The following is a 21134-nucleotide window of genomic DNA, read 5'->3' as shown; positions in this document are numbered from 1 at the left end:
GTAAAAGCATGGTCTGACAGCACAAACACACTGGCTTCTGCTGAACTCACTGTCTTGGGGATGCCAGAGCCCTCTCGGGTTATTCTTACTTTATATTCTTGGTGGTTTGTAAAGGGTGTTTCAGGACTGTGCTAGTTTTTTAGCTCTTGGTAAAGTGTAGTTGCATGTTTTCTGTGTTCGATGCAGGACGATTGTCAGTATAACACATTAACCTGAGGCTTTTTGTTTGTTTCTCTCTTAACTCCATGACACAGGCTGCAAGCTTGGAGTGGAAAAACAAGGAGAACCAAGACACTGGGTTTAAGTTTCTCTTTACCTTGTTTAGAAAATACTATCTTCCTCACTTGTTTCCATCTTTTACAAAGCTAACCAACCTCTACAAACCTGTGCTTGGTAAGTTGTGGGTTTTGTCTTCAAAGTTGGAAAAGCAGGTGACTGTTCTTGGCAGCATCTCTGTTACCTGTGGGCTTGTCAGCACAGCTCTTTTGGATGAGGATTCTTTCTCCTGATTTCGTGTTTTCTTTGAGCACAACTTTTGACTTGCTGTGATAGTGGAGGAAGGTGCTGCTGCTCCTGGCTGTGTAAGGCCTGGCCAATTCCACTGGCATAACATTTATATGGAGTGAGCATGGCTCTGTGATATTAGTGAATGGAGACAGAATGTGCTCTCTGATGGGTTTTTAGAGAACCAGTGAGCTGTCCAGGTGGGGGGGAGTAGCTGACTTAGTTACTCTTATTTTGCTACCTTTTTCATTGGAGAGAAAATGAGCATGAAGGGCCAGTTGAAAGAAAATTGAGATGTACCTCTGCAGTTGTAGGATTAAAAGCATGTTATTTCAGAAACAAGGTTTTCCTAATTTTCTACTAAATTATGTAGTACAGTTAATATGAGCAGTGGTGTTAGTCCTCACCTGATGTAGTGCAGCCTTTTCTTCATCATCCTTCTCCTCCCTTTGACTTTTACCTTCTGTTTTTATAGTTTAATATTTAGTGTCCAAAATCACCTCAGTACCACCTTGGCTTTGTTGTTTACACCTAGAGCCCAGGCCTTTCATGTTTTCCAGCTGTGTGCAAGTGATTTTTCCTTAAATCTGAGCACCTGAAGGAATTGTGACCCAACCTGTCTCCCTTCAGCAATCTTCCACTTCTTCCCATGTGTTTTCTGTCTCTTATTTCAGTATGTGAACAACTCTTTCTGATTCACTGAGTCCTTTTCTTCTTCATCTTTGCACTATTGAGTGTTCCACAGCCATCTTCTCTTTCTGTCTGCACTTTGTTAAAGGCACTCTGTGAAAGTGATAAAATGAACTTACATTGTAGCAGGAGGAGTTATCTAGTTCAGATTTTGCCCTTCTTTTTGCAACCCTTTTCTTTCCCTTTCCTTTGTTTTGTGTGATACAAGTGATAACCTCTGGGGAAATCTGTGCTGTTATGTTCTCTGTGTTCTTTAGGAGTGAAAAGTTATGATAGAATATAAGCATTAATACAATAAAAGCAGTCAGTCATTGCATCTGTTATTTCACAGGGAGAAAATGCTGGTGACGTGTTCAATACGTTTAACCAGAGTTTGGAAGCTGTTACAGTTTTTAAGATTACATTTTCTTTCTATGTGTCCTTTTTCTCTTACCAGATATTCCTGATATCAGGCCAAGGCCAGTGTATGTCACTGCAACACGAAACAATGAAAGTGTCTATAGCACAAAAATCCCGTATATGGCAGCTCGAGTTGTTTTTATTAAGTGGCTTGTTACCTTCTTCCTTGAAAAGAAATACTTAACTGCTGTTCAGAACACCAAAAATGGAGGAGAAGTGCTCCCTAAAATTATTCAGGTGAGCTTTGGAGATTGCCTCTCTTTTCTTATGTACATGCTAACCTTGCAGGATGATCTCACTGCACTGACAACTGAAGCACAAAGAAATGCTACCCCATAGTGAATAAATGATGTAGGTACTTATTTGATTTTCTTTTCCTTTGATGGAGGAGGGAATCTCCAAGCAAAGCCCTTCAGTAATTCACTAGGAGTTTATTTTCCTCATAGCTTGTTGTATTACCAGCTTCAGCAGTATTATATTTAGACTTCTGGAATTTACTCTGTAAACTGTCATACTTAGTTGTGCCATGGACCATCTCCCAGTGACTTCAAAAGCTGTTTTGTTTTCATCTTGGTTATAGCAGCTGTTTACAAAGAGATATTAGAGAAGTATTTAGCTTTCAAACTGCTGGTTGAGACTTCTCTAGGATTAGGGACTTCCCACTGAATTTTAGAGAAACAGATGCTTTTTCTCTTAAGAGACTCTCCAGTGTCCTGTCTGTGCCTTCCTCCACTCCCACCACTGCAGCCCTGCTCTTTGAAGTGCACAAGTCAGCCAGCTACTCTGGCCCATAGGAAGTGTACAGCTTGTGGAGGACAAGACCAGATTCCTCCTTGGATCCAGCAGTAACTGAAAACAGCTCTGCCTGACTGCTGGATCCCAGGGTTTGTGCCAGGCAGTACACTGGTATCCCGAGCTCTGCCTGAGCATCCCAGAGCTTTGGTGGGTGCTGTTCCAGCCGTTCCATGGGGTGTGTTTGCTCCGTGCAGACGGTGGGGGTGAGCCAGGACAAGGCGGCAGAGCTGGAGGGCGGCGCGGCGCAGGAGCAGGACGGGAGCCACTCCAACAGCAGCACCCTGTCCGACAGGAGGCTCAGCAACTCCAGCCTGTGCAGCGTGGACGAGCAGCACCGCGGCGTCTACGACATGGTGCAGAGGATCCTGCTCTCCACCCGCGGCTACGTCAACTTCGTCAACGAGGTCTTCCGACAGGTCACTGCCCGGGCTGCTTGTGCTGCGGGTGTCATTTTTAACAGAAGGGCCGTCCTTGTGAGGAGAACGGAGAGGCTGGTGGCTGGTAACTGGGCAAACGTGATGCTGATCACACCAGACCCTTTTATGTTGTTGTGCTGTGGGATGCAAAGGCTCTCTGGCCTGAGCAATACCTTTGGAATGGGTTTGCAGCTAAACTGGGAATAGGAAATGCTGTAGAGTTGGATCCTGTTGATCAGGGAGAGTGGTAATCTACTCATAATTCAAAGGGACTGCTTTTTAGTATGAAAAGTATATTTACATCTATTTCAGTACTTACGTAATGCACATCAATATAATTTTTTTAATTGGCAAAATATGCTTTTTTTGGTACCAGATGACATTTTCAGACATTGATTTCCCTGCAGTGCAAAGGTCTTTTGTCACTATTATACTTTTTTTGGTCTCCTAAGACCTGCAGAGGTATGGGGTAGCAGCCAGCCTGGGCTGTGTAAGCCTTCAGGGAGAACATCTTCCCAGAATGATTCCCAGATACACATCTGGAGTAGCGTGTTGCAAATAAACTCATTGTCTTGATTTCCAAAATTGCAGTGAGCAAAGATGAGCAGTATGGGGTGTTTATGTGCATCACATCCATGTCCTACATAGAGTAAAATCAGTGAACTTTTCATTTTAGGCTTTTTTGTTACCACCTTCTGATGTATCTGCAACGCGGAAAGTGGTGAAGGTGTATCAGAAGTGGATACTGCAAGAGAAGCCCGTGTTCATGGAGGAGCCAGACAAAAAGGAGGACAGCCAGGATGCTGTTGTCCACCTGGAAGACTCCTCAGTGCAAACAGACGGTAAACATGTATGGTATCCCTGTTCCTTACTTTGTTCTGTCCACCTGCAATGCAGGGCTTAAGTTTTCACCTCACTTTGTAAAGGAGTAACAGTTAAAAATGTGTGGGGAATAAAGGTTAAAAAATGCTTTTATTTAAGTACTCACAATTTAAATAGTTACTGAGTGTTCAGTAGCACTTAGGGAGTGCAGGGCAGGATTGCAGCTGGTTTGGGAAACACCATTTGTGGTTATTCCCTGTGTGTACAAACATGACAGGGAGACACAAACGCTGCCAGGTTCTGCAGTGCTGAAATGGCCTGTCTGCTGCCTGGGCAGGGAGGACTATTGCCTTCTGGTGGTAGTTACTTGAGACTTTGACAGTGGGTACTAACTTATATTTACTGGATGAAATATGTGCAATCGAATACCTTAGTCTAGGAAATTAAAGTGTAGCTGCTATTTCTGTGCATCATCTTTTTAATACACTGCTTTGAAGCGTCAGTAAAAGTTCTTTGACGCTATTGATGCTGTTTAAAGGGATGTTTTGTTATACTGAAGAAGAAGTTTGAGTTGTAAATCCTAGTGAGGATTACAAGGTTTCAGCAGCTTATTTTTGTAGAGGATTTAGAGTTTTGCCAGACTTTAAATTTAAGTGTTACTACAATCAGTGACTACAAAACATGATGTAAAATATTGTAAATAACGTGCCTTTTGAAACTTTTATGAGCCTTTAAATTCCATATACAGCCTGTTTGTTCAGAAATTAAAAAATAATAGATAGTAATTCCTCAAGGAAATGAATGTAGGTCATGACAGTTCCCCCTTTTCCGCTGTTGACCTTTTAAATGGTTTTGATCCATGTGGACACGTTCCTTTCTTCTCTGTCCCTGACTGGGCTGTGTTTGTGGCAGCTTTCCTCGGAGCACTCCGGGCACAAGCGCTCCTCCAGCTGGGGCAGGACGTACTCCTTCACCAGCGCTGTGAGCAGGGGATGTGTGCTGGAAGATGAGGACAGAGATGTGAAAGCTGGAGCCCAGGCTGCATTACAGGTGTGCTGGGTGGGAAGGGGACGCTGTAACTTCCCTGCTCGTGTAACTTACACTGCAAATCACCTTAGAGTCTCTGGGACAAAGGAAAAGAGGTGTCCAAACATATAATGGCAGGAAATGAGTGGCTGGAGGAATGTCCTCTTGCCTGCCCAAACAGAAGAGGCATCCACAAGCCCCATACTGAGCCCTGTCTGCCTTGGGGGGGTCTGTGATGTCACGTGGCTGCTCGCTGGAATGATGTAGAAAAACAAAGTGATGGGTAAAACATGGAACTTTCCTGAGGAAAGGGAAATGTTTAACTAGAGGAGGACAAGTATTTTATTGTAAGTCTTGACTGTTTTCCTTGCTGACACTGTGTAAATGGAGCGTCAATGCCTGTGTTGAAGGTGTTCCTGACAAACTCGGCGAATGTTTTCCTGTTGGAGCCGTGCACTGAGGTCCCGGTGCTGCTGAAGGAGCAAGTGGATGCTTGCAAAGCTGTTCTCAGTATCTTCAGGCGCATGATAATGGAGCTGTCAATGAATAAGAAGACATGGTAAACTTTACGTGGCATCATTTAAGAGAAAGTTATCAACATTTAAACTTTCTGGGACAGTTTTTGGTAGGGAACAGACTGGCTTTCTCAGGGGCAGACCTTGCTACCTAAGTTATGTTTGAGACTTGCCTCTGAGCTGATATGAGAGATTGCAGAACCTGCTGAGCCTGCATCCTTGTACTGCATCACTTCAAGGTTCTGGCTGGTCTTTCCATTCCTAACTTCACCTGAAAAATGAGCTCTTTACAGTCCACAGCCAATGGCTAGGGTTATTTTGCAGATGATCTGTGAAGTCCAAAGCGTGACCGTATTCTCAATAAATGAGGCTTGCTGGAGAATTAATGAACAAGTACAATTAGTAGAACATGTGAACAAATGTGCAATTTTGTTTTGGAACCAGGGAACAGATGCTACAGATACTCCTCAGAATAACAGAAGCTGTGATGCAGAAGCCGAAAGAAAACCAGCCAAAGGACACATTTGCCCAGAGCATGGCTGGGTTGCTGTTCCGAGTGAGTGAGTGGGGCTGCTTGGTTTGTGTTTGCTCATCAGGATTGCCCGTGGTTTTAGCTAAGTGCTGTTGCACAGTGCTGTGAAACCTGCTTGTATTACTGGGAAGGAGGATTTTTTTCCTGTTTTACAAGTAATTCTTTTGTAAACTGTGCTGAATTCATTTGTCAGACCTGCCTGAAGGGCCACTTGTGTGTTTTCCCTCAGACCCTCATTGTGGCTTGGATCAGAGCGAACCTGAGCGTTTACATCTCTCGGGAGCTGTGGGATGAGCTGCTCAGCGTCCTGTCCTCCCTGACGGACTGGGAGGAGCTCATCAACGAGTGGGCCAACATCATGGACTCCCTGACAGCAGTGCTGGCCAGGACCGTGTACGGCGTGGAAATGACCAACCTCCCCTTGGACAAGCTCAGTGAACAGAAGGAGAAAAAGCAGAGGGGGAAAGGTCAGTCTGTGTGCTTGGTGCTTTTTGTATCAAACAACTTAAATATTTAAAGTTTAATTTTTAAAATTAATTTAACATTAAATGCTACCTAATCTAACGTAAGAACCTGTTTAATCAAGTGTGAAGCACTTTGGATTTCTGTGTTGTCATCCTTCATTGAGGAGGAGAGGTAGTTGGGATCGGGAGTAGATGGGTAGCTGTTTGGCAGGTTTGAGTATGTGCTTCAAGTCAGTGCTTTCTGTGTAGCAGAAATGAAAGGTGGTTTCCTGTGCTACAGAATGTCACAGGCATCTCTGTAAAAATTCCTTTCCATGTGTTATTAATAAACTTTATTATTTACGGTTTTTTAGCTGCACTTACACGCCACCTTGAAATTGAGGCACAGAGTTGAAGTTCCCATTGGTTTTTATTAATAGTAAAAATTCATCTGTGTTGTTTAAAGTATTAGTATTTGTCATGCCTGAGTCCATTCATCCATCAGCAAAAATATGTGCCAAAGCATCTGGTGCCAGAGAATGTTGTGTTCTTTGTCCTAAGGTGGCATTTTAGAGCCTCAGAAGACAGCAGTAGTGGGAAGATCTTTTTCATTAAGCTGGAAGAGTCATCCTGAAGTCGTGGAGCCAATGAGGTTCAGAAGCGCTACAACCTCTGGGGCCCCTGGAGTTGAGAAAGCCCGAAATATTGTTCGTCAGAGAGCGACAGGTTAGACCATAACTAAGTGCTTTTGTAGCCCTACACTCAGGAACACAAGTTTTATAGCTGCCTTTGAGGTGTGGCTGCTGCCAAAAGCAACTTAATAATTACCTCCACAAACAGGTGTTGTGTGCCTGCATCTGGATGTCTTGACCAGTGGGAGACATGGAGTCAAAATATTTTGGGAATTCGAAATGTAAGCTTTTAGCTACAGGACATTGAATTGCAAGTTAGACTTGTGCATGTTAGGGATTTCTGTAAAGAAGTACATTGCTATTTTTATCAATTCATAAGAAAGCATATATTACCATCAGTCACATAACAGATAACACATAGTAATGCAGGTATTTAATAAACAATTTTATCCTTTCATAGTTGCTTTATTTTCTCTCTTTTTCTTACCATGATGAGGTTTTTCTCTCAAAAGGAAAAAGGAAAGCAGGAGAAGGGAGACTGGGGTAAGGCATGCTGGGGGAATGTTGGAGACCCCAGAGATGGACCAGGTCCCTGTTTGTTCAAGCATTTCAGCAGCCTGAACCTGGCCTCTCTTTGTTTCATGGTAGCATCCTCCTGTGTGCCAGTTCACTGGGCTGTGGATCCCAGCTCTCCACAGAAATGCTCAGGAGCTGGAGCTGTTTGGCTGCACAGCTCCCTCCCTGGTTCCCAGCTGGTTGTGGTCCTTACCAGGAGAACTGGAAGGACATTCAGTGTGGTTTGTGGCTCCAGGCTCCGTAACTGAGCCGGAGCCTTCAGCTGGGATCACAGGACACTTCAGCGACAGAGTCAGTTCCTTCTCTAAGTCTGTTTTATTTTCAAACTCAGCAGATCCCAGTGTGTGCTCCAGGGGAGGATTCTCTGCTCTGCTGCTGCATTTCTCCCCTTGATGTCCCACCAGAGCAGTAGGGAAGTGTCGATCCAGGACTTTTCTTAGTTGTGTGTGTTCAAATTAAAGGCACTTCCACACTTGCTGTGATTCAGAAATCCCTGGTTATTGCCATTTCAATGTGAGAGATGCAGTTGCACTTTATTAACTTACATCTTGTGGGGAAAACCGCTGGTTTTTTTTTTTTTATCCCAAAGCATTGTGTTTGACATTTAGAACCCAAATATTTCATTCCTTTGTCTGACATAATTATTGCTTTATTTTTTCCTGGAAGCTAAGCGAAGCCAGTCTATCAGCAACTGTGTCCATCTTTATGAGGCTTTGCCAGCTACTAAAAGTGTACCTCTTCTGCTTCACACTGTGAGCTCTCTCTTCCCTGGTCTCTCTTACACTTCTTGCTCTCACAGACTGTCAGGTACTGTACTTTAAAGTCATCTTTTATATCAGTGTTCTTTATATTTTTGAACTGCTGTCTGTCTGTTCCCTTTCTGTCCAGTTGATTCTTCTCAGTCTGTAGCACTGCAGGCAATACAGTTTTTGTTCATTTTAATATTAAAGATTACCATCAATTGCAATTAGATTAATATTCCCTAGTAACTAAAGTAAAATTTCCCAAATTTCTCTTCCTGGGAGGGATTTCTGACTCCTGAGTCCTACCCAGGGCATTAGCTGCAGTAGCAAGAGAAGGACAGTTTTGTGTGTGATGCTTTTATGGCTCTGTAGGGATTCCTGCTCTGTTTGGTGTGTTTTCCTCTCAAGTTGTCTTGGAGGGGAACACTGAAATTGTTCCAGTTCGTGAATTACATTGATTGCTTTATTTGTTTCTGTAAGTAATTTCAAGTCAACATTGATACTCTAAGGTCAATAAATACCAGAAGCATTAGCTTTTGTGCCTGTGTCTCTGTGAGATAACTTTCTGAAACACTTGCAGTGTTTATTAAGTAGTAAAGCAGTATTTAAACTTGCACACTGCTGGATGGGAACACATTTGAGTGTTACTGGTTTCTTTGTTTGGTTTTTGTTTTTTTTTTTTTCCCCCTAATGCCAACAGAAATGCATTTCTAAAAGCACTGTGTTACTCCGTAATCCCAAAAGTTCCTGTTGCTCCTTCCCCAGCATGTCAGATTATTTTCTCATTGAAATTTTCATGCCTCTCTTGTGCATCTGCCTCTAAACTTTGAAACTTCCCTAAGGATATTTTAAAAAACTTTAATTATAACTTGTAAAACTTAGGAATTTTAAATATTTGCAAGGGTGACTATTTCATAGAACTTTCTTAGGCAGGGAGTTCACACATGTAGACATGTGTATAATCCTGAGCTCCTGCAAATATTTTGTGTTTTAATTAAATCAACAGAAGTTGAAGAATCTCAACAGCTGGAAAATTCAGAAGGAACAGAAGCTGTGGGCCCATTTGCAGACCAAGAGCAGCAGCTGACTCGAAGTAGCAGCACTTCAGATATTGCAGATCAGATTCCATCTGATTTTTTTCAAGGTAATTTTGGTAAAATGCAGCAATAGTGCACTTCTGGAGAGAAAGCGTTGAGACTTGTTCAGTCTCATAAATGCTGCTCTTATTTATTTTGGTTTCCAGCTCTCCTCTAAAATGATTTTCATCTTATTTTCTTAGTAAATACGTTGTTGGTATCTTATTGAAAGAACTGTTTTTAAGACATTCAAGACCAGGACTGCAGGACATGATCTTTTATAAAGCAGGGAGGATAAAAATGAAACCTGAATGTATGCATTTTCATATATAACTCAACTTTTTTTCACCTGACTTGCATTTAAATTTAATGTATTTAAGCTGCAAGTCGAGTTCTGTTCCTCTTGTGTAAGTCTGTTATGCTTCTAAAGAATTTTTCAAAACATCTTGTATCCCATATGAATGTTGTATTGCCTCCCTTAGCTATAAATATGAGACATGTCACTGAAATCTTGATATGATTGCTATGTAGTTTGGTACCACAAATGTCTATAATTCTTGTTTGCTTTCTACAATTTCTAGGTAAAAAGGCTGGAAGTTCTCATAATTCAACTTCAGACTCCAAATCAGTTCAGGAAAACAAGGGACATGCAAAGAAGGAGGATGAAGCTGAGCAAGTAAGGCAAAACAGAAAGCGATTATTGTTTTTCCAGATCAGATACCTTTTAGCATTTAGAAACTCTTGGAAGTGAAAGTGTGAAAAATCATTAATCACATTTCTGGCACAGAGTCTGGAACTGAGCTGTAACTGCTAATTACACTGCTCGGTGTGGGCACTTTGTGTCTCCTGATCTCGTCAGCTGCTTCTGCAGGTTTATGTAGTTCTAGTTTTCTGCAAGACTTTTGTGCTCTTTTAAAGTATTAAACGTCAACAAGAAGTTCATAACTTTTAAGATATAAATAATTCATGGCTATTATAGAGCTACAGTACACTGGAATAAATGTTTGATGGTTTAAAGTACTGGGGAAAATGCTTCTCTTCAGTGCAGGTTTATCACCAGCCGTGCATGGCAGATGTTTGTGTGAATTGACATTAGGACAGGCAAACTTCATACATTTTTAATGGCAACTCTTGAATGAGCAGCCAAAACAATAAATGACTCAGGCTGTACCTCTTTGAAATATGAAAGCTGAAAGATTTTTGGATGCTTTATAAAGTTTTGAATTATTTCAGATGTGTTGAAAAACATAAGTAAAAGGTCCTGGTTGTTGGTGTGTAAACTGAGGTTAAGAAAGGGAGGATGAAGACTGGCATGGAAAGTGTGTTTTCCCAGAGACACTTACAGACAGTTGAGTAGTCTGAATATCCATGAGAATATCTTGGCTGAGTTGTAATTAATTTCTAATAACTCTCTGTGTGTCAGATTTGCTAAAATGTGATGTAGTTCTCAGAACTGTAACAAGCTGAGATGACTGTTTTTCTCGGCAGGTGCTAATACGAAGGAGCAGTAGTACAGCTGAATTAGATCTGAAAGCAGACTTTCAACCACCCCAGGGGAATTACAGAGACAGAGAAAAAAGTGAGTTCCGAGAAACACAGTATTTTTGTCAAGTGTAGCAGCTGAACTCAACATGCCAACCGTGGTTGTGGCAGAGGCAGCAGCCACTGTTGTCATGGTGCTGCTGTGGCCCCTGGCCCACGCTGTGCCCTGTGCTGTGCAGGTGAGAGCGTGAGCAGCGACGCGTCCCTGGGCTGCGGGGCCGACGTGGACATCGCGCTGCTGCCCTGGCAGGCGGCCGAGGACGATCCCGATCCCGACCCCGCAGCGGCCGCAGAGCTGTGTGTGGATCCCACTGCCCCGCGCTGGCTGCAGCTCAGCCCCTCGGAGCCTGCCAACCTCACAGGTACTGCACCCACGGGGCTCGGGGCCAGCCTGGCTCTGCGTCGGGAGAGGTTTATATGGCCTGGTTGGGTTACAGTAATTGAGTTATATATATTGAGAAATAGAAATAAAAGCCGGGTTCTGACTGAATACATCTCTCAGGGCACATGAATGTTCCATGGAACTGCATTTTGCCTCCCTGCTTGAAAATCCCCTGGAATGTGGACAGTCTGATCTGGAACTGCCCTGCTCTGTGGCACTGTGATATGAAGCCCCTCTGCCTCCATTTTCTGCCATGTTTTTCTTTGAATCGGGTGCAGCTCGAGCAATGAAAAAGAGATTTGAGGGAGAGAATTGTTTTGAGATGGAAGATGGTTAGAAGGACTGAAGTTCCTGTTTTATTGACCAATTTATGCTTACACAGCATTTCTAATTTGTGGAAATGGAACATTTTACATTTACAGACAGTAGTGAATTCCTTGCTGATGACTGCAGTATAATTGCTGGTGGAAGCCTTATTGGTTGGCATCCTGATTCTGCTGCTGTGTTATGGAGGAGGATCTTGGGAATTCTTGGAGATGTGAACAAGATACAGTCACCTAAAATCCATGCAAAAGTTTTTGGATACCTTTACGAGCTGTGGTATAAACTTGCAAAGGTATGTGATGCTTACAGGTAATGCTAGTGACTTCTCTTATATTGTAAAAATTATTAATAAATATTATTAAATACGATTCAGTGTTAGCATCTGGAGCATGAGCATGGCATGGGAGGGTTCTGTCATAAAAGAAACTGCTCTTGTTTGGTTTCTAGTCCCTGTACCTAATACAGCATGATCCTGTCCAGCGACAAGAGAATTTAAATGGTTCCCTTAAATGGGGTGAGGAAAGAGTAGCAAAGAAAATAGAAGTATAGAACAGAATACCACAGGTGTTGGTATTTGTGTAAAGGCCCACAGTGTGACCCAAACTGGTAACATTTCCTTGGCTGGGGAGCAGCACCATAAAAAAGGTTTCCAACTTTGGCTGAAGTAGGAACTCTGTATAGTGCAGGGCATAGTGCCTGAACATAAATATAATAAGATTTAAATGTAATAGTATGATATAGAGAACATTAAAAAGTAAGCTGTCAGTTTTCTTAACACTCTTCCTTTAAAACCCTCAGATAAGGGACAACCTCGCTATCAGTGTGGACAATCAGTCGACTCCCTCTCCTCCCATCCTAATCCCTCCTCTCAGGATATTTGCATCGTGGCTGTTCAAGGTAAGTTAGTTCTAAAATTCTCACACGTTTCCTGGTGTGTGTTCAGTTGCGTTATTTTCGATGTTTACAATCACTGCCGGCTAAGACAACAAACGTCCTCCAGAGGCTCTTTGGACCCGAATATCTGTTTATAAACACACAGAGCAGCTTTGCTTTCTGGAAGAGCCGCTGGAGGGGCAGCTCTGTGTTAGCTGGCTCCCGAGGGGCCAGGGTTAACCCCAGGTGTGTGTGTCTGCAGGCAGCCACGCTGCCCAGCGAGTACAAGGAGGGCAAGCTGCAGGCGTTCCGGCTGCTCTGTGCCATGATGACCCGGCGCCAGGACGTGCTGCCCAACTCCGACTTCCTCGTCCACTTCTACTTCGTGATGCGCCTCGGCTTGACCAGCGAGGACCAGGTAAAAAAGTGTTATTGCTCTCAGCATGCCCTTTGGAATGCCCTGTGCCATGGCTTGCAAGGACATCCTCAGAACAAAAACAGAACCAGAATTAATGCTGTCCCCTCCAGACTTTCCCTCTTCAAGATGAGTCCTTTGGGGAGTATTTAGAAGGGTCATCCCAGCTCTCCCGAGCTGGTGCCAGGGGGGCTGAAGGGAGAACTGAGACAGAAGGTTATTGTACCACTGTAACCAAGAGGTGCTCCCGAAACATTCGAATTCTGTGGATAAATGTTGTTTCAAGTCCCTGTGTCCTGGGTTAGCCTAAACTAGTTAGAATAAAGTATTCAGTATGAGGTGAGGAAAATACTTAATCCACTGAGCTGTCAGATGACTATTGGGCCACAGAAACAGCTCAATGCTCATAAAAACTGCAAGAAATATCTTTAGATAAAATAGAAAGTATCTACAAACATTTCCATGTTTTTATTGCTGTAGGAGTGAGAGCAAGGGCTGAAGCTGTGCTGGAAATGGCAGCAGAGGGCACAGGGACCCTTGGGAAACCCTGGGAATTATTGCTGGTGCCTTTAGGAAACCAGACAGGTTTGGTTATTTCTGAGATGGAAGAGAGAAAGAATGAATTGTTACCAGACTCTTGCCCCTCAGTTGCCATCCTAAGGTGTTAAAGTGTTTGGAAAATCTTCCTTTTAAATAGATAAGAATTGAAAGGAAAGGTTTTTCTTCTGGAAAATCCCAGGAGTCCCAGCTGCTGCTGCAACTTAGGAAAAAAACACCATTTCCAAAGCACAAACAGGGAAAAATGGAAGTGTAGTGGGAACTCCCCTTTTTGGCACTCTGTGTGTCACCTGAGAGGGACCAACAGCTCCTTCCGCTTCCATCTCACTCAGGTCAGATCCAGCAGAGTCCCCTCAGTCCCTACAAGAGACTGGTACCACCCGCTGGGGTCTGAGCCCTGACCTGAACCCCCCCAGCAATAAATGCTCTCCCACCAGCCCCAGCACACTGTGCAGAGGCACAGCCCAAGCCAGAGAAGGGGCAGCAGCAGAGGCAGCCCCGACTCTGCACGTTGCTCCAGGCTTTCCTGCATGTTTTGCTGCTGCTCTTTGTTCTCCCTCCTCACTGGGGTTTGCTGTGTCGCCTCTTGGTGGCACACTTGACTAAGGTTTGCTCGTGTGTGACTGTCCTTCCCGTTTTGTTTTCCTGAGCTATGGAGCTGGGCGAGGAGTTAACTCGCAGAGCGTTGGAGCAGCCTGTTGGTAGGAGGCAGGACCCTCACACCTGCTCCTGTATTTCCAGGAGGATTGGCACCGAGGTGCTTCCTGGGTGCTGAGACTAGTGGGACCCTGATTTAACAGAGGGCCCAGGATTGCTGGAATATGGATCCCAGTATGGTTTCCAGGATTCCAGTTAGTGCAAACCAAAATAAACTTTGGTGCAGATTTTTTTAGCACAGATTGGTTTTGTTTGCTAAGCACAGACATGAATTTCTCACTTTCAAGTAATATGCACAGAAGGAAGGGGGGAGGAGGCGGCTCATGGAGGAATTTCCCTTCTGTGTGGATCACTGGTGCGACTTTTAGCGTTTATGGGGGAAACCACTGACAGCCCAGCTCCAGGAAGTCACCTTGACTACTTCAGAACAGCTTCTTAGGTGGCTACATAATTAAAAATATTACAGTCAGAAACTTCTTTGACCTGAATACGATTTTCAGTGTTTTGGTTTGCATCAGAAGTGGCTTTTTAAATATATTTCTTTTTTCACTCCTTGCTTAAAGACATAAATGTAGGAGATTTCTGCTGTATTGTGTAGCTTTTGGTGTTGAGAGAAAAACAAAATAATGCATTTTTGAGTGTGTTATAAATGAATGCAATCTTATTCCCAGCAAGTGCAGCCTAACTTTGCAGCCTGGTCTCATGGGGTGCAGAAAAGAGCAGTGTGAGGGTGTATTTTAGAGGAGGCTCCCGTGGCACTCTGAGTTCAGGACATAGCAATTAGCTCAGCAGAGGAGACGGCGGGGTAATGAGCTGCAGCTAATTTGTCCATGTGGAAGCGTCTGACAACAAACACCTGGAGAAGTGAACAATTCCCTGCAAGAATTGCATCACCTTTCCAGGTGGGAGAAGCCATTGCATCATTTTGAGCCCCAGTCTGGAGCTGGGATTGCCTCCAGCCAGGGAGGGGCCCGAGGTCAGGGGGCAAGGGACCATCTGCGGGTGGTGCTTCCCTCCTGCCCTGCTCCTCACAGGCATTGCTCTGCTGCTGGAGGGAGCCACGGGCTTTTCCTGGTTTTTGATGAATGAAGCTCACTGAGGTTCACAACCTTGCCTCCCTGACCTCCAGCACGAAGGAAACAGTTTGGATGTTCACTGCCACATTTGGGGTTAGTGGCAGTTGTTTACCTACAGCTGTTTCAGTTCCTCAGGATTATTGAAAATCAGGAAATATTTCTGGGATGTGGTTTTTAGGGATACCAAGGGATAGCCTGTTGCAGTTTGGGTAGGCATAGCTGCCTTCTGCTGCCAGGTGAGCCTGATGGCTGGAAAATTCCCATTTCAGGGACTGCTATCCGTGTCTTTTGATTCGGACAGTAAGTACAGCTTTTTAGATTAACCCAAAATCTAACACTGCAATGCACAAATTTCACAAATACCTGAACTGGAAAAGGAAATGTATTTTATTATTGCTCTTTTATTATTGCTACTGGCTGCTTACTGTAGCAGTAGTTTTTGCTTCATTTACCTGAAAAAGTCCCTAAGCATCTCCTCACTCCATAGCTTCCTCCTTTTTGCTGAAGAACCAAAGGACCAAAACACAATCCCAGAAAGCTACGAGCACTACTCAGCCCCCTTCTCAGAAAAGCAGCTGTTGAGATAACTGTGATTCCTCAGGTCTGGTCCTTCTAGCACTTAAATCATCCTCTGAGATTGCTGGGGGTTTTCTCCTTGAATCCTGTGGGGTTTTGTGATGCCACCTTGTTTCTGTCCAAGTTTCCACTCTCAGTCTGAGAGGAGAGCGCAGTGCAGGGGAGGTGCTACCTCTGCAAAAGAGGCAGCAGGTTTGCAATGCCTTTTCAGCTTTCAGACCCTCAGCTGTTCAGTGTCATTTCTTTAGTGCCACCCTTCTGTGAGGGTGAGCATCACTTACTGTGCCTGTTGTCCCCTGTCACCAGCACCGAGGGGTCACCCAGTGCTCAGAGGTGACCTGCAAGGTGAGTAAACGGGTCAGTTGTCACCCTGACTTCGGAAGTGAGTTTTAACAGGTAACTTTAATAAATGTACAGTCACACTTACTTGCCAGAGCATCTTTGGAATAGGATGCTTACGTGTTTAAGGAACATAATAAAATGTAGAGACTTCAGAGATTCTCTGTGGCCAGGACAACAAACAGCCAGGGAAGGAGACACTGCGGTGGCTTTTTCAGTTCAGTGATGTGAAGGGCAGAACAAACTTTAAATATGGAAGCAGAGAAACCCAGCCCAACGGAGCTGGCAGATGTCCTGGGTGATTAAATGTCAGCACATGCAGCAGGCCTGCTCAGAGCCCAGCCTGGCTGCAGCCAGGGCACTTAACAGCTTTGTTTGTAGCTCCATTCCTTTTAGTAGTGAAAGGATGACGTGGATGAAATGCTCTGTCAATAGAGATGGTGATGCGCTAGTGGACGTTATGTGTCTATAAGCCTCTTTATTTGTTTAAAATGCCCTGTTGGTAATTATGGAAAGGAAGCTGCAGCAGCTCTGTATAAGCTCATGTAGAAACACTGACTGGAGCTGTTGGTGTGGGAAATGGCTAATTTATAATAGGAAGCATTTTTCAGTAGAGCTGCTAGTGGAGAAGCTATATTAATTATTGTTTGTATTAACATTGATCTGACTTTTAATAAAGAAGTATTTGTGGGCTTTCTGTACAGTTGTTACTCGGCAGTAAGGAGCAGTGTGCAGCCTGTAGGCTGTCACTGGGACCTGTAATAGCCTTCTAAAGGTACAATAAATAAGTACCTTTGCTTTTGTCCCCCACGGAATGGGTACTTCTTGCCCAGATTTCTGCCTTATGGTGTTGCACACAAGGACTCTTAGTTGTACAGAAACCATAAAGCTGTTTAGGTTCTTTCCCAGGCTGCCATTTAAAAGGAAATAATCTTAATATAGTCTATTAAGGCTTAGATTCCCCTATTTTAGCTTCTTGAGACTTCTTTCCAATGGGTACCATGATTTTCTCCCTCTTTTAATCTCCCCTTACCTCATTTTCTGTAGAAAATTTGCCAGTGTGCCCCCATTATGTGCTTTGAGTGCTTTGAAAAAGTGTTAACAGACAGCATGTTTCCAGTAGGGACAAACAAAAGTCCAAATGCCAGGATCTCACAGGAACTCTCACATCCCCCTCTGCTCACCCAGAGCAGGGGAAGTGGGACGTGCTGGAGAAAATAGCTGGAAGATTGACTGAAAGCAGGGAGGAGCCAGGTCATGCCAATTGTGGGAGCTGTGTGCTCCAGAATGATTTTGGTAGTTTCTGTTTATTTTGCTTTAACACATTTGCCCTTTCTAAATTGCTTCCATCCCACTCGAATTCCTGTTTTGTAGTCAGTGTTCTGTCCATGGGACAGTTTGGAGCAGTCCTGCCACAGGCATTTGGGAGAGATCCGTGTGGGGACACAAAGTCATCTCCACATTGCAGGCAGTGCCCTGGCCTTGGCACCCACACCTCTGTCCCTGTCTCCAGGGAGCGCTCAGGAATTGCTCTCTTAGTGTGCAAGAACCAAAATATTGCTTGCAGTCCTTAATTCCAATGGTTGCCTCAGTTGTAGCAAGTGCAGCTTGTCTGGAGGTCAGGTGTTAACTGGCACCTTGGAATGGAGTTTTCTGATGAGCTCATCCTGGGTTTCCTGAGGTGGTCAAATTTACTTTGTAAATTTTTATTGGAACTTAATTTTTGACGAGTTAACTCGTGCCTAAAATGTAATGGTAGGTAGGAAAACTTGGAGTAAGTAAATGGAGGTATTTGTTCCTTTAAAGTAAGAAAGGAAAAGGGAGGACTTACCACTTAAGTCTTTTGTAAATTAATAATCTTTCCCGTGCTGTAAATCTCAGCCGCTAATGAGGTGTCTCTCAGTGAGGAACAGAGTGAACTTTCAGTGCAAAATCCATGTTGTTCCTGTTGAGAGACAATTGGAAACGTGAGGAAGGCAGCTGGCAGGCTATTTGGTTACACCTGTAATCTGCAAAAGCTTGAACAAAAATTAGGTGAAGAATATTTCTGCAATTGACCTTTCAGTGAACTTGCATAAATTTATTTTGCTTACTCAGTGGATGTTTATGACCTTATAATTTGGATTACTAGATTAACCTATACTGAAATATGATGCCATTTATAGGGTTAATGCATTTGAGGAGGATATGCATGTGATTGCCCCTTCCTCTCCCCCTCTCCCCAGCTTTAACACTACAGAGCATCATTTTGAATTGAAATAGTCCATAATGGTCCTTTTTTTCACTTTTCTTTAACAACATGAACACTAAATTATAGCTGTGCAATTATGTAAACAATGGAAATGCTTCCAGAATGAATACTTCCTTTTAAATTTTCATTTTGTGTAATTGCTGAAAGGTTCGGAGCCATAATAAACCAAAATGATTTTACACATTTATCGTTCTAAAGGTCAATTATGAAAGAAGTAAAGAAACAACACTGTGCAGAATGAGTAAACCAATTTCCATGGCCATCACCATATGTTTTTCTTATGGCTTGTGTTTTCCAGTTGCTGTGTACATAGCATTCAATTAAAGTGATTCATTGACTAGGCTGGAGCTGCTGCCCAGAGTTTACATTTCCAGACCCGCGCTCGGGAGGGAAGGAAGCGCCTGGGCTCTGTTTGGATTACCTGATTTTGCAGTATCACTGATAGCACAGATGTTCTCGCTCCCTCACCTTCTCACAAGCCTCACTCTGCTGATAAGCTCCCAAAGCTACTGAATTACTGCCTGAAATCCTGTTTTATTGTGAGCTGGGTCGTGCAGGGAAGTGTGCAGATTGGGAAAGGGGGGAAAACCTGGCGGGATTACCTGTGAGGTCCGTCCTGGCGTGGTTCTGTCCATTTGCTGTGCAGTCACATCCAGCAGAAGGCCAGTTCCATAGCCAGGATATATTCTGCCTTGTCTTAGCTTAAGTGAAGTCACTCAGACCATCCAAGTGCACACTGGAATGCCTGAGATGAACCACAGCAGTGGGAACAGCCTGGCAGAGTGGGTCGGTCCAGGCCCTGTGTGCATATCACAGCATGCAGCCCATGCTGGGAATTCAAAGGGAAACTAAGGATTGGTTCAGTAGCTTTTCAAAGTAAAATTTTCAAAGGTTTCTTACTATAGAAAATGATTTTTTTTTTTTCCCCCCTAGTAGTAGTATATCTCATAACCAGCGAGTAGATCCCTACAGCCCCATTGCTCCAGCATTTAGGAATGCGTGTGTAGTCTCAGCATTGATATATTAAGGTAACAGTTGCGTGATTCCATCTTTCTCCTCGTTTTGGAAGTGTTCTGTGCAGGGCCCGGGCTGCAGGGGCTCTGCCCGTTGCTGTGTGTGACAGATGGGAGCGATGGGCTGAGGACAGGAGTTAATGCAGTTGTTGGGAGCAGGTCCCGGTGCTTCCTGGCCAGGTTATCCCGGGCTGCTTTATCGTGGCACATGTCAACAGACGTGTGCTCCCATCTGCTGCCCGAGATTAGGACCAGCCTGAGCCGTACCTGGCCCTGCTGGGCAGGTGTGGCTGTGCCGACCAGCCCCGTGTGCTAATCAGGCCCTTAATTAGAAAAAGGTGGGTCCTTTGTTCTGCTCCAACTGTGAGTTTACCACCCGCTTTATGAGCTGCTGCATCCATCTGCTCTGCATTCTCTGTGTTTGCATTGACCCATATTGACTTAAAAAGTATCAAAGGAAGTGATTAAAACTAGTTTAAACATTAACTCGGGTAGCATTTTAGCTTATTCAGGAAAGTGAAAGCATTATCTGCTACTATGTTTAAAACTAATACTATTTATTTAAAATATATAGCAGTTATTTCATCAGATGTTGGTGTTAAAAACACTTAGTGGAACACTAAATAGGGGATGTGCAGATGTTTAGCGGGGCTTTGATAAAATAGTGGTGATCCTAAAGCATCTCTTCATGTAGAGAAAATTTGGTTTATCAACTTTAGCTTCTGCTGTAGAAATTGAGCACATGGACACATTCTGGGACTCCAAGTTCAGGCCTTCTTTAGCACATCATAAAACCATAAGGGTGAAGGTGGAAAAGTTCCTTTGTAACCTTCCTTCAAAATTTTAGTGAGTGAAAAATAATTTTCTACTCAGTGTAGAAATAGCTTGATCTAACTCTTCAGCAAATACAGTGTTGCAGGTAAGGATTATATAGATTTTATGCCTAATTTTAAACCTGCTGAAAGCTTGCGGCAAGAAAAATCTTACTTCAAATGCAGGAACTTTGCCCTGATTTGGAGAGACTACGAAGTCTTGAAACGTGGAAGGATTGAGATTGAAATGCTTATCTCGACCATGCTCTGTGTCACAGGGATGAGCAGAGCTGGGGGTGCTGGTCTGTTCCTTCAGCATGTGTTGGGGTCAGCTTGTGTTCTTGTGGCACAGAATTTTGAGTGAAGCAATTTAGGAACTCACTCCTTTGGAGTGCTGCAGTGCCTCATCTTAGATCCATTAAAAGTTTGGATGTTTTGAATCCAAAGACTTACTTAGCAGAATGGTTGTGCTTAGGCACAGAGAGAGACATGGGTGTGTGAGTTGGGTTTTTAACAGGAATTTAAGAGTAGAAACCTTAACCAAAACACCCAGTGCACTTTTGCTACTCCATGCATCTGGTGATAGTTACATGACAGTCAGTTTGCACAAAGAGCCGTGGGGCTCTGTGAATTTGCACCTTGACTAGTGTGGGACTGGTGAACCTCAAAGTTAAATCTTCTCAAACTCTCCCTTTTGCTTTTGGGCTCCTTCTGTGGGTTATTTTTGTTTTGGCTTATTTCTTCTCACACAGGTAACTTCTCTTGCAGGATATCCTGAACACCGTCATAAAGCACTGCCCACCCTGGTTTTTCTTCCTGGGCCTGCCTGGGTTCACGATGCTGATCGGGGACTTCGTGGCGGCGGCGGCGAGGGTGCTGCGCACGGACACACTGGAGGTAACGAGCTCATCGCTGCACAGGCGGGCTCCTGGGGCCGTGGCATGGAGCTGGTGTGGGACATGGTGGCACAGGCTGCCCCCCTGCTATGGCAGAGGTGTTTCATCAAAAGACCAGGGCGTGAGGAACCCTCTCCTGGCTGCTGTTGCAGCAGTGCTTTTTCCCTCAGCCCTCAGAGTCTGATCAACCTGATGGTTGATCCAAAGCTTAAAGTGCTAATAAGAAATGAGTACTTAACTTTCCATGGAAA

At 43.9% G+C, this 21134-nt stretch overlaps 1 protein-coding gene across 4 annotated transcripts in view; it reads left to right on the top strand.

The window, feature by feature from the left end:
• The window catches only part of RALGAPA2 (Ral GTPase activating protein catalytic subunit alpha 2), a 97050-nt gene that overhangs the window by 20460 nt on the left and 55456 nt on the right, over positions 1-21134 (top strand). For 3 of the 4 annotated variants that reach the window (XR_007905435.1, XM_051792910.1, XM_051792912.1), the window contains exons 8-25: positions 255-393; positions 1631-1830; positions 2583-2804; positions 3481-3654; positions 4539-4676; positions 5063-5211; positions 5612-5723; positions 5929-6166; positions 6704-6868; positions 8017-8157; positions 9100-9237; positions 9751-9845; positions 10658-10748; positions 10891-11073; positions 11516-11709; positions 12216-12314; positions 12553-12708; positions 20756-20884. Coding sequence is in view for 3 of the 4 variants with exons in the window: in XM_051792910.1 (XP_051648870.1) it covers positions 255-393; positions 1631-1830; positions 2583-2804; positions 3481-3654; positions 4539-4676; positions 5063-5211; positions 5612-5723; positions 5929-6166; positions 6704-6868; positions 8017-8157; positions 9100-9237; positions 9751-9845; positions 10658-10748; positions 10891-11073; positions 11516-11709; positions 12216-12314; positions 12553-12708; positions 20756-20884 (2763 nt within the window). In the remaining variant the exon portion in view is untranslated. The remainder of the gene's footprint in view (positions 1-254; positions 394-1630; positions 1831-2582; positions 2805-3480; positions 3655-4538; positions 4677-5062; positions 5212-5611; positions 5724-5928; positions 6167-6703; positions 6869-8016; positions 8158-9099; positions 9238-9750; positions 9846-10657; positions 10749-10890; positions 11074-11515; positions 11710-12215; positions 12315-12552; positions 12709-20755; positions 20885-21134) is intronic. The other variant, XM_051792911.1, reaches the window with a different exon arrangement.

The sequence above is a fragment of the Manacus candei genome, unplaced genomic scaffold (genome assembly GCF_025592945.1).
Source record: "Manacus candei isolate 608988 ecotype Guabito, Panama unplaced genomic scaffold, ASM2559294v1 h1tg000035l, whole genome shotgun sequence".
Taxonomy (NCBI): Eukaryota; Metazoa; Chordata; class Aves; order Passeriformes; family Pipridae; genus Manacus; species Manacus candei.
The sequence above is the reverse complement of the archived record's forward strand: the minus strand, read 5'-3'. Positions and strand labels throughout refer to the sequence as shown.